This window comes from Sinocyclocheilus anshuiensis, unplaced genomic scaffold (genome assembly GCF_001515605.1).
Source record: "Sinocyclocheilus anshuiensis isolate Anshui unplaced genomic scaffold, SAMN03320099.WGS_v1.1 scaffold912, whole genome shotgun sequence".
Taxonomy (NCBI): domain Eukaryota; kingdom Metazoa; phylum Chordata; class Actinopteri; order Cypriniformes; family Cyprinidae; genus Sinocyclocheilus; species Sinocyclocheilus anshuiensis.
This window is the reverse complement of record NW_015549618.1, coordinates 659,204-672,758: the sequence shown is the minus strand read 5'-3', so window position 1 is coordinate 672,758 and position 13,555 is coordinate 659,204. Positions and strand designations below refer to the sequence as shown.

At 36.7% G+C, this 13,555-nt stretch overlaps 1 protein-coding gene across 2 annotated transcripts in view; it reads right to left on the bottom strand.

Moving 5' to 3' along the window:
* Positions 1 to 12,441: 12,441 nt before the first annotated feature.
* LOC107659307 (platelet-derived growth factor subunit A-like) overlaps positions 12,442 to 13,555 on the bottom strand; it is a 9,127-nt gene continuing 8,013 nt past the window's right edge. The window contains exon 6 of one of the 2 annotated variants that reach the window (XM_016448200.1): positions 12,442 to 13,093. In XM_016448200.1, coding sequence (XP_016303686.1) covers positions 13,083 to 13,093 — 11 coding nt within the window. In that variant the 3' untranslated portion in view covers positions 12,442 to 13,082. Of the gene's footprint in view, positions 13,097 to 13,555 lie in introns of both variants that reach the window. The other variant, XM_016448199.1, reaches the window with a different exon arrangement.

Genomic DNA, 13,555 nt, shown 5'->3' with positions numbered 1-13,555 from the left:
CAAGAAATGCAACTTGAATATCTGTTACTCTATACATCAATTCTATGCAGCGATGCTGCCGGGTTCTCTGGGCCAGAGCTCATCTCAGATATTCAAAAAACAGTGAAAATGTGTGCTGTACTCAGATAAGTCCAAATTTCAACTTGTTTCCGGGAAAAATGGATTTCGAGTTCTCAGTCCCAAAGACAAAAAGGACCATCCAGACTTTCATTAGTGACAGAAGCAAAAACAAACGTCTGTCATGGTATGGGGGTGCAGCAGAGCAAACAGCATGGGTGACTGGCTTATGTGCGAAGGTACTATTGACATGGAAGCATATATTGGAATTGTACAGAGAAATATACTGCCATCAAGATGATGTCTTTCATGGGAAGTCCATGGTTATTAGATCAAGACAATGTCAGCTCTTATTCTGCATGTGCTACAACAGCATGGTTTCGAGTGAATGTGTTAGACTGGCCTACCTGCAGTCCAGATCTGTCTCCAATTGAAAATGTATAACCAGTCATGAAAAGGAGAATCAGAAAACGACAATCACGGACTGCTGAGCATCTGAAGCCTTGTTTCAAGAGAGACTGGACAAAATTTTGCTAAACTTTAACAATTAGTATCATCAATTCCCAAACAATGAAACATTGTAATTAAAAAGAAAGTTAATGTGACACAGTGTTAAACATGCCTCTGTCCCAACTTTTTTGGAGTGTGTTGCAGTCATCAAAATCAAAATTTGTTAATATTTACAAAATACATTTATGTTGGTCAGTGAAAACTTTGGAAATCTTTTTTTTTTTTTTTTTTTTTACTTTTGTCAATTAAATAAAAGTTAAAGAGAATTAACAAATCGCAGATTCTTGATTTTATTGCATTTTGCAAAATGTCCCAACTGCTCTGTAATTGGGGTTGTACATAAAGATAAGGCTTATGGTGTTAGAGGAAATAAGAGATGTGAGATGTAGGAAGTTTTCAATCTAATATATACTGTATTAAGAAAACACTTTATGACTGTGAAAACACTTTATGACTTTATGTGTCCACCAAAGTGTTTATTTCTAAGGTTATATTTTCAATTGCCTTTAATGGGTAGCAGCATGATGCATGCTTGCAGTTGTTTTTCTGGTTGCCAAGTATTTAAAAATGCTCAACTTTGTGTAAAACGCAGCACGCGTCACTTTTAACCAGCCATCCAATCACAGTAGAGGAGGGGCGGGACAAATATCACTAACCTGTTATTCTATTGTTCTAGCCGTTAAAATTTCAATTATTGCTGGTTTCCAAATATCCATGTCTGTACCAGAGATAGATAGATAGATAGATAGATAGATAGATAGATAGATAGAGAATATGCAGACAGACTGAGTCTACAAATTAGGGCTGGACGATATGGCCAAAATTTATATCATGATATATTTCTTAATTTCGGTCGATACGATATAATTCCGATATCGATATGAACACTATTTATCTGAAATAAAAATCTTTTGTAACATTATAAATGCCTTTATCATCAGCTTCTGTAAAGGACTAACGGCCGCATAGCCTATACACTGCAGAGTTTAAGGAGAGACAATGGCACTTAACAGTAAAGTCATATCTAAATATGTTCTTTTCATTTATGAATATTTAAGTATGTAGTTTATGCACATTTGTTCAAAACAGCCTGGCAGATTGTTAACAAGATGTGGGCAAAAGTTTGTATTGTATACAGGAAGGATGTAAAATTATATCGCGATACATATTGATATTGAATTATTGTCCAGCCCTACTACAAATACAACATTGCAGTGTTTGTTTTAAAGTTCAAAGTACACACTCAACATTGAAGCATTAAGTTAACACGCAATATTCTTAAAATGCCAAAAAAGTATCTCCCAAGTCAATACAGAGTGCAGACACGTGCTCAAAGCTCTTCAAAGCTGCACTTGTAGCACAAAAGTGAGTTGGTTTTCCTGTGGGAATCCCTGAAGGCATTTAGGGCTGAATTAGCTGTCTGAGCTCCTGAGTCATACAGTAGATGGGCTCTAGAGAGGATCTGCTCTTTCATCAACTGTGCAATAATGCTAAATCTTATTTGTTTTTCTTCCAAGAGTCCGGAGCGTATGTGTGTATAAGTGAAAAGGAGGGAGACTAGAGGAGGGGGTGATGGAATCCCATCTTGCCTTGGGGCAAGTTGGCACCTGACTGCTTAACAAAGCCCCGGTCAAAGGTCAGATGTCATGGAGAGAGAGCCCCTACGTGGAGGGTGCTGAATAAACGGCAGCTAAATCTTTCTTTATGTTCTTTTAACTCATCCTCTGCTTCGTTGTCCTCCCTTCGCTCCTCGGCTCTCTCTTTATCAGTCTGGCCCGGGCGTCTTAAGCTCTATTCTCTCCTTGTGATGAATGTAAGACAAGGGTGAATGTAAACCCAAGGGCTCCTCAATCATCTGCAGGAGGGAAACAGTTTAAAGCCTCAATCCCCACTCAAAGTCCATTGCAGGTGATACTGAAGGTGCAGACAGACTGAAAATACACTGGCAGTGCAGATGCTGGAAAGGTCTAGAAATATGACATTGTAGTGTAAGTTTGTTTTAAAGTTAACCTTCATGTTTTGTAGTATGTGGGATATTTCGAAAGGCTTAAACAACATACGTAACATTGAAGTTCTAAGTTGATACTTTTTTTGAAAATTTGAAAAATGTTACATTAGCGTACCAAACTGAATAAATAAATATAATGAATTTTGACATACTACGAATCCCTGATTGCTATACAATCCTGCCAGTTATTTACTTTGATTTATTTTATTGTGTACTATGGCTCTGTTCCAAAACTCACTGCCTACTTAAGCCCAATGTATACTTAGATTTTTACATGTACACTAGGGCAGCGGTTCCCAATCCCAGTACACAAGTATGTGTGTACTGTACGACCATGGCCCGATTTTTCTAACTGCACATATTCTGCACAACACTGTCCCAGGCTGTTGTTTCACAGTCAAAAAGAAAAAGAAAAAAGACACAGGAGAAGGAACAACAATAGGCGCCCACATTAACAAGCACTTGTCAGCTGTATGCATATGCTAAGTGTTCACATCACAACTGAAGTACCTCGTAAGCAGCATCCTAACCATCATGGAAGCTCCTAAATGATTGATTTGGAACCCTTTACTTAAGTTACAACACTATGCGTCACACAAATACCAGTTGACAAAGAAAATGTGAATTCAATAGCCTTTAGTTTTAGCATTTTGCTAAGCTAATGGCATGGTACTCTTCAAAAGCATTAAAATACACAGAGCACACAAATATTGAGTAAAGCAAACCATTTTCACCTTTTAGTATTACATGAAATTCAAGTTGTTTTACATTTCTCTCACCTCGTCCACTATTTTGGCTCAGTGCATTATGGAAGTGTCTTCTCCACAAAAGAATGCATGCAGTGTTGTCTTAAAATTTGCCTAATATAGATTTTGGAACAGAGCATCTGTAGTTTGCTGGGGTCAAACTGATTTAGAACTAAACAATGTTAATATTAGATATCAGTCACTGTTCTGAAAATGTCTACTTCGTGACAATCTGACATCCACAACTGTCAGACGAAAAAAAAATGTATATGTATATATATATATATATATATATATAAATATAAGTGCTGCCAAACGATTAATCGCATCCAAAATAAGTTTTTGTTTACATATGTGTGCGTACTATGTACATTTATTATGTATATATAAATACACACACATTCAGTATATATTTGGAAGATATTTACATGTATATATTTATATTATATATAAATATATTTAAAATATAAACATAACATTTTTCTTGTATTTAGTTATATATCAAATTATATTATAGTTATATATATAATTTGATGTTGAAATAAAACATTTATTTTGAAACAGTTACTATTATCTTTACACATACAAACTAGGGCTGTCACGATATTAGATTTTACACACCACGGTTATTGTGGCCAAAATAATTCACGATATCGATATATCGCGATGTCTATAGAAACCTGAATCAGCCAAATAAATTCAGTTAATTCAGTTTTAATGTGCGTCTAGAATGGCTGCAGATGAGACATTAAGTGCATGGCACTGCGACCAACGTAACATTTTACAGAGTTTAATGTAGCAATGTAGTCGCTCAGTTTTTCTAGATGTTTTAATCGTGTAATAGATTTGAACAAAGAAATCAAGTGCTACGCACATGTATTGGCCATGACTTGATTGCAAATACAAATACAAAAATTAGACGAGTAAAGAAAACGTGGTACTTATTAAAAGAATCACCCCTTTATTTAAATATATGAAGACAGGAAACCGACAGGTTAATGTAACATTTCCCATTCCACGACTAGTAAAATAATGGTAACTCACTGTCTGTATAATATTGAACATTGTTCTTCTCTGAGTAGCGCGGTCATGCGCTGCGTCTTCTTCTAGTTTGACAGGTGTCAGCGTTAAGGCGCAATACTGCCACCTGGGAGGTCAACCAGGTACTGATGCTGGAGTAGGCTATTTGCGTGTCGTGTTATCATAAGTGTCCGGTTCATTTTAAATATTGTGGTTATCGCCAATACCGGTATATCGTCACACCCTAAATTAACACAATGTCGATATTTCATAATTTGAATATCATGGTTATCATCAATACCCGTATATCGAGACACCTCTAATACAAACAAAGTATAAATATGCAATATCTATAGGGTTAGGGGCTAAATGTGAGGATGGATTGACTGGGTTTCCCCTTCTCTAGCGCTCTCTTTCTCTTCATCTTGTCATGGTCCATTGGTCTTTAAATCACCAAACGCCTCGGGTTTCCCCTTCTCTGTAGTGTTGTTTTTACACCTCCCCTGTTCTTCATTCTCTCCTTTTCTGCTAAATTCCTCCTCGTTTTCTAAACGTCTCCTCCTTGTTCTTTCGTTCCTCCTGTGTCTTTTCGCTCTCTTTTCGCGTTGAGGTGTTGTTATTCTGAAGAGCCAGACATCCTCTGAATGGCATGCAGCAACTGCTTCTTTTCATTCTTCACTCTTGCCTTTATTCCTCTACTTCACCTCCCCTCCCCTTCATCTTGAGCCAGCACTTAAACCAGCCAGAGTCGAGCGTGAAGAGAAAGCAGGAGATTTAGCCGGAGTGCAGGTCACAGCAAGGAGCGAGAAGAGGATAAGACGATGGAACAAAGTGTGTGTCTGCAAACAGTTCTACATTTCCTCCACAAACTTAAACGGCTGCCCAGATGCTGATCTTAAAGAGATGCTAAAGCTTTTTGATTTCGAAAACAGACCAAATCGCTAAATTTATGTTATGCAGAAGTGTTAACAAAGCCAATTTAAAGGGTGTGTGCGTGTGTGAGGAAGACCATATTGGTGATTTAGTGATTCAACTTGTCAGCCCATAAGCTTCCCTTTGTCCTATTGGTGAGGCTAAACCTGTTCCATCCCTATAATTCACTGCTCCAATAAAAAGACTTATTTTTGCTCCAGTGGCCCCGAGTACCCCTGCTGCCCTTTTTCCAAAAAACTCAACCCCATCCACTAAAGTCCCTCCACCTTCCACCCAATCCACCACATTCCCATTATCCGTTTAGACACTTTAGGGAAACAAGAATTAGTTAAACTTATTTCAATATATAATATAACATAATATAATATAAAGAACTGACTGTGCATTATGCCATTTATTACACAGCTTTTAAAAAGCAAATAAATAAATCTATTTTGGTTATCAGTAAGCAAAACCACTTTGGCACAGCGCACTTAGATTTAACTTTTAATGAGACTAATTTAACTGATTTTAAAATGCTGATGGAAAAATATATTATATAAATAAAAATACTATATTAATAAAACTTTACGATGCGAGAGACACACGAAAAATAGACATAACACATTCAGTTATACACTTTATTGCCATTACATACACACATACATATTTATTCATTTATTTAAGACTTTACTGATGTAACTGAGCTATAAATAGCCATATCTGTTAATCTGGATTAGAAATCCCAGGTCAGTATATCACTGTCCACTATTGCGCTTCACATCTCTCTCTCACTCATGTGTGCTTAGACAATAAAAAAAAAATGGTTTTAGCATCAAATCCCTCTGTGGAGTTATCCATGGTAATCCTTTTGTCTATATTTACAAGACATTGTTTCACTATATCCTGTAATTCTGGGATATCCAATCCCTTGAATGTGATGCCCGGTGTGTTAAATGCAACTCACTCGAGAACCCTCGCCCTGTCACCCTCAACCAGGCTTTTAATGGATTTGTGTATAATGAAAAACTGCCGATGGATTAAACCAGAACGTGAGCAGAAACAGAATTGTCATCTCTGCCACGGGATGAACGGAACTAGACCGTAATCCTGCAAATGGCTGGTGTGTGAGAGAGGAAGAGAGAATAAATAGATTAGTGGACAATATGTGACAAAAGAGACTGAATCACTGCATGCACAGTGATTCTGGCAGTGGTATTTTCTGGAAAGTTTTCACCGACAGAGTTTCCTAATTAATGTTTGTGGGGCAGATGCCCATATAATTCCACCCATGATAAAGATAAGGGCATATAAATAGTTGTTCACTTCACTCCTTCCCACAGTCCTTCCGGAATCCCTCCTCCACTTCAGATCTGTTTTTACTCTCTCTATACACTATTAAACATTTCCACCCACTTTTGGGAAAACTGAAGATTAATTGCTCATGCCAAAGTGGTTTTTACCATTTCAATTTTGCTTACTGATAAAGAAAATGTGTCAAGTAAATTTCTGAAAACTATAGACTAAAGATAAACAGTCACATAGACAGACAGACAGACCAGTGTAGGGGGTAACTCATTACAAGTAACACAAGTTCTGTAATCAGATTACTTTTTTCAAGTAACTAATAAAGTAATGCATTACTTTTTAATTTACAAGAAAATATCGGAGTTATTTTTTAATAAGTAATGCCAGTTTCTTTGTTTTCCCATTTATTGACTGACAGCTCTCCTGTCACCATGTTGGTTGAGAGAAATCGGCAGTAAGTGCAGAAGCGTTGTGTGTGCTGTGTAAACATGATGCTAATGTAGTTCTAGACTAAATGTGAACATGCATTTACTCTTCTTGCACAAAGACAGATTCAGAATTCCTCAAAAATAAAAATCTGTTAAAAGCAAACTCAGAATATGATGCAAACGTGCAATGATTAAATATGTTAAAGGGATAGTTCACCCAAAAATAAAAATTCTTTCATTAATTATTCACCCTCATATCGTTCTAAACCCTTAAGACATCTTAAGTCTTAGATAAACCCGTTCATCTTCAGAACACAAAGAGACCATAGACAGCAATGTAATTAAAACGATCAACGTCCAGAAACGTAGCAAGGAGATCAGTAATTTTACGAAGCTACGAGATTACTTTTTGTATGCAAAGAAAACAAAAATAACGACTTTATTCAACAATTCATCTCCTCCGCTTCACCCTAGCGCCATTTTGGAGAGTATCCACTGACCGCAAACAGCGTATGCTGCTCTGTGTCAGCTCGCAAATACGCTTTGATCTGAACGAAAACAACTTATCCGTGTGGTGCAGCAGACACAGAACGCGGAGGAGACGAATTCGGAGGAGACAAATTGTTGAATAAAGTCGTTATTTCTTTGCGTACAAAAGTATTCTCGTAGCTTCAGAAAATTACGGTTGAACCCCTGATGTCACATGGATTATTTTACCAATCTCCTTGCTACGTTTCTGGGCCTTGATCGTTGTAATTATATTGCTCTACTGTATAGATATGAATTTACATTTCCTACAGCCTGATTTGTATTTATTTCACTTTTGGCGTAAAAGGTATTTTACATTTGCCAAAATAACTTTTTATATTAAAAACAAACAAGAAAGCCCAGCCCAAATGAGAAAAAGCAACACAAAAGTAGCAAGGCATTACTGTCCATAAAAAAGTAACGAAGTAATGTAATTAGTTACTTTTTAGGGAGTAACACAATACAGTAATGCATTACTATTAAAAGTAACTTTCCCAGAGATAGATAGATAGGTTTTATACAGTTATGTATTATAGAGGTACTGTACAGATAGACAGACAAATTCATACAGACAGCCAGACATACATATAGTGAGAAAGACACAAAGACAGACAGACTTTATATACTTTTACATATTTTAGAAGTATTGTACAGGTGGACAGTCATGGATTTTTTAAGAACAGTTTAAAAGAATTAGGTTCTTAAATTTCTGTCTCTTTCACACTGACGCTCACAAACACAGACTCCCTGCTGTTTGAGTGACTGACGAGCACAAGTAGAGAGTTCATCAAAAAGCACTTAGTGTCCACAACACATCCTCTCATCAGTTCCTTTTATCGCTCTCTCCTTCTCTTTGGCTCTTTCTCCCTCCTTTTTTTGTCTCAGAGTCTAGCAGAGACAAAGTGGGAGTTCCATGGGGGGCTCAGGGATGAGACATATTGTGTGTGTGTGTGTGAAGGACGGATTGACGGATAGATGAATGCTGTTGAAGAGAGACCATTTAGCTGATAGTGATCAGCCAGTTTAACTCAGATCCCCCCACCCAACTCACCAACCTCCCTCCTTTCCCTCTAGCTCTGCACTCCATCCATCCTTTTGTTCCGGACTGGCATGTCTCTACTTCTCCTCATTGTTGCTCTGCTTGAGCCTCAGTAGCTCCCCTATCACCACACACACATCCACTCACACACATATTCTCTCTCATCTTGGATCAAATCCTCATCCCTCCCCCTCGAGAGTATTAACCTACCCTGTTCCTCAAAGTAGAATGTCACGGCTGGACTAATCCTTCACATGCAGACCTGAGACATCGAAAACCAGACTTAGCCGTGCTGTCATTTACATACACTATTGATGACATCTTCCAAACTGATCTCAAATCTATAAGGACTTCACAATTTGTCAGCTTCGTATAATTTTGTACACAACCACTATTGATCGCATCTTCCAACCTGATCTCAAATTCACAAGGACTTTGTACGATTTGTCGATTTCTTATGAATTCGTACACATCCACTATTGACTATGTCTGATCTAAACTGATCTTAAACTTGCAATTACTTCATGAATCAACAATTTTGTATAAATTCATACATTCTGGCTTGTACAAACGCATACTATTTGTACATAAACATAAATTTGTACATCATCTAAATTGAACCCTCGGGGGGTGTGATCAGGTTGTATGTAAATGTACTAATGAGATTGTATGAATTCATACAAGATTGTCATGTATTTTGAATGTGTTGCATCTTCAATAAACATCACATTTTAAATAGCTTTTAAAAAAAATGAACACTTTTGGTTCTGAAATTTGATTGACTGAGCCTCATTCAAAGATGTTATATAATAAAAAAGGATACACACCTGTGACCATTTGAATAAACCCAATAATCTTAAAATGATTAAACATTGGCACATAAAAGAGATGTGTGCTGCTATGTTTCTAAGTGATCTTACAATTACTCCACGGTGGACCACAGAATGGGCGGAAAAAAAAAAGACTTTGAAGTGGAGGATGCACCCAAACCAAATTTAAAGAATAGATTATACCAGTGACTGTTGAGCACCTTTGACTACTTAGCAACCATTTAGACCACCCTAACAAATACCTCATGGCAGGAAGTTTTTCAGTGATTTTACCACAGTTAAATGGCTTTTAGCTACCCGTTACCACATTAAACATAAAAAAAAATCAGTGTAAAGCATGGCTTTGAGTTGCTTCTTGATTTAGTATGACTGCAGTAACCCTAGAGTACACTGTTGAACCAATTTCAGGTATGTTGTGACAAAAGATGTGAGATTACTTGTAGCCCATCAGTCAGGAAGCCGCCAGGTGGGATAGATTAAAACAGGAAATGGACATACCTGCCTGGAGGCCCGGATTCACAACGTTGTATCTTTATATCAGATCAACACTTTGTGAAACAAAAGCCATTTTCTTTAAGAACAATCACGTTGTGTTATAGAGACTGTATTCAATTCTACCCTGGAGGAGAAACTTTCTCTATGATATCAAAAGATGTCAGTTGCTGAGGTAAGGATAAAACAAATGAAGTGGTTGTTTATTGTACTCACAAGAAGGTTTTCAGAAGAGAGAGGGAAAATGAGAATGAAAGAAAGAAAAATAGGTTGAAATGGGAGTCTGAGAAACAAATTCCCTGTATCCTTTCCTTTGTTTGCTTCTGTCTGAGGTCAGAAACCTGAATCCATCAGACAGTCTGGAAAAGGCCATTCTGTAATTTACACTATTAACTGCAATAAACCTGATTTTCACACATGACAGAGTTTTAACCGCTGAATTAAGCTTCTGTACTTCAACGCAAATTGCGTGAAAGAGATCTCTCTTTTCCTTTTCTATCTCACTTTCTTTCTTTTGGAGGCCAATTGAGCTCAGACTATAGCTTTAGTTTCAAAACTTTAGTTAATGCCTGACTTTTTAAAATATACATATGCAGAACAACGTGTGCTCCTTACAAGAAATGCATGGAAGACTCAACTCAAAATGAATTCCAATAGAGACTAATGTTAGCATGTTGCTAATGCAATAATCAGCATAAAAATACACACCACCACAAATAGTGCTCCTTGGCATAATACACTAATACGCAACAATGCAATTGCACAGCACATGCAAATTGTCAAAACAGTTCATTTTTAAATTGTCAGTATTTCTTGTTATTGAAAATATGTATTATAATCCACAGTTCAACATTATAATAAAGTACACTTCTGGCCTTACTGCCTTTTTGGAACAGACTTCACAGTGAAGTGCACCTGCTAGGCAGCTTTGAAACACTATGGCCGTGTTGTTGGTATAAGTACTACAAATCACACCCACACATGCTCATCACACAACACTTACTTAGATGTCACTATCACAACAAAGTCACACGAATGACTCACATTGGCCCTATTGTGCCTTCAAACACACCCAAACTGGTGGTTTAAAGTATAGAAAGCATGTTTAAGTCCTAAAACCAACATCTAACTGCATTTGAGGGTAAGACATCTTACATAACAAGACCTCAAACCATCATGATGCTCACCTTGTCTCTCAGCTAAACACTGTCTACAGCAGTTTTTTTTTGTGTGAATGCTAGTAACTGGCAACTATAATTAGCTCTCATTTTGAAACCATGCTGGGCAGGCCAAAGTATGGAACCCCATCAGTTTCTATAGCAGTCAGACATGGATTGAGCGATCGTTTAGGGCACAGCTTGGTCCAGACAGATCACTGTGGTTTGGATATAACGTGTGTGTGTGTTTGTGTGAGTAATGTTAATGTTTGCACATGCCAAAACCTGACAATGCAGCCTCCATAATTTCAGTTATCATCATATTAGAGTGCTGCACGAATAAGAAATAAGATAATTATTTGATGTCTTAAAATCTTCCAGAGAAGTTCATACTTACCGTGTCCTAAACAGGGCAGGGGCGACGTGAGGAGATGACAAAACAAGCAAATTGTCCAACAAAGCAAACGCGAAAATGGGGCGTGACGCACCGCAGTCAAGCTTACAACAGCCAATCAGAACAGTTCTCTCTTTCTCTCTTTCCGCTAGCAATGTAGCTAAAGAGCGTTAAACTTTAAATTTAATTTATACATACCTCGCATTTTCATAACGCCGTGATGCTTCAACTCACGGCATGTTTTTATGTTTTTCCTCGTGGAACTCGAGGGAAATGAGATGTTTTTATCCTACTGTATACCTTCTAAAATCAAGTAGCTCCTCATCCATGTTTGATGTAAACATAGGCTATTTCTGTCCAATAGGATTTTGAGGGGGCGGGGTTACGTGTCGCAATGCTTTTTCTCCTCAAGATATTTTTGTAAATTTAACTGTGATGTTGGTTCAAGCAATTTGGTCAGAATAAATAAATAAAAAGTAAATGTTTTGGTTTTTAGTACTGTGTAATTGATGCTGTTTATAATTTTAATTTTTTTTCCACATGTTTTCCCATGAACTGTGGTTTTACTACTAATAAAATAGGCTAAGAAAAAAAAAAACTGTGGTTATACAAAATGGTAATCAACCCACCAAAAAATATGGTTCTTACACATTTACTATAATGAAAATTAACCATTGTTAATTTTCATAAGGGTTAGTCGCCTCAAAAATCACCTAAATGTTTAAAGTTATCTTTATATTTATCTTTATAGTTATCGTTCTTGGTGTGAACAGGCCTTAAAGTGATTAAATATATCACTATGTGCCATCAATATTACACAGATACATAGAAACTACATTTAACATTTATAATTACAACCATGTGTGATCAATATCAATTAGCTTAGTTATCATCTAAATCCACAGTTTGCTCCCAAAACAGCAAACAGGACATTGTGGTTGCATTCATCTCCTTAATAAGTTCACCTGAAACATATATTTGAAGTAGACTATAACAAATGTATTGTCTCTCATCGCTTGCTGTGTTTACAGTTGGTTGAGAGAAAATTCAGATAGGAAGAGACATAGAAGAGATTAAATTTATCACAATGCTCCTGGTTAGAACACGGTGTAATGAATGCACATAATCATACTGATCTTTGGGACAGTTGTCTGTCAAACAAACACAACAAAATGTATTCACTTTAGTAGTATCAGTTACTGCAGATTGTGTTTTGTTGTTCTCGTTCATTCTACGGCATATACAAGAGAAGTGTTGATAGAAAACTGGCAGTTACAAAAATAAGATGATACAGATATTTGCTGCAGAAAATACATTTTGATACACAAATAAAGTCGTGATAGATGCTCCTTTAAAAGGTCATAGAATCAGAATTTCAACGTCTGTGACTCAAAGTTCGTTTTCTGCGAGTCTCTGTCTTTGCAGTCTCTAGTTTGTTGTGCTTAGTTCCCCTGGGTTTTAATCCAAAACCAACGTCTCTCTCTGGGTGCCTTCTAAAAGCGATCCAAAAAGGCTGTCCTGATTCGCTCAGGGTTGAACAGTTCACATCCGCCTCGTCTTTTCAGATGATATCACTCAATAGCTGTTGTGCAGTCTGAGTTATCTGATTGGATGCCATGGCCCTCCTCTGCTTTCTTTTATCCAGTGCCACGCTCACCTTATATCTGCTGTGAGGAAAAGACCTTGTTAGGCTTTGACAGCACACCTGCTGAACTGACAAAAAAGCAGCATACAACGAAAGTCTATGGGGCAAAGGGGCAACGGATGGAAATGGCCAAAAATGGGCTATTATTTTATTGCTTGTAATTTATTTCTTTGTTATTTGTTCTTCAAGGTCTATAGGGCAAGTGTTGTAAATATTGGCAAAATATTATTATTTTTAAGTTTGTAATTTGTTTCTTTGTTCTCAATTTAAGTATAGTCATTAATTAAAATATTATTAAAACTATTACATTTATTATTAAACATCATATAAAACTATATATATTTTTAATAAAAGTTGTTCATGCCAATATTTAACTGACAAAAAAGGCACTTAGTTTGGTCGCTTGTTGCTTTATTGGTTGTAATTAGTTTCTTTGTTCTTCACTTTTCATAATGTTTACTTACAATCATCTTGAATATTT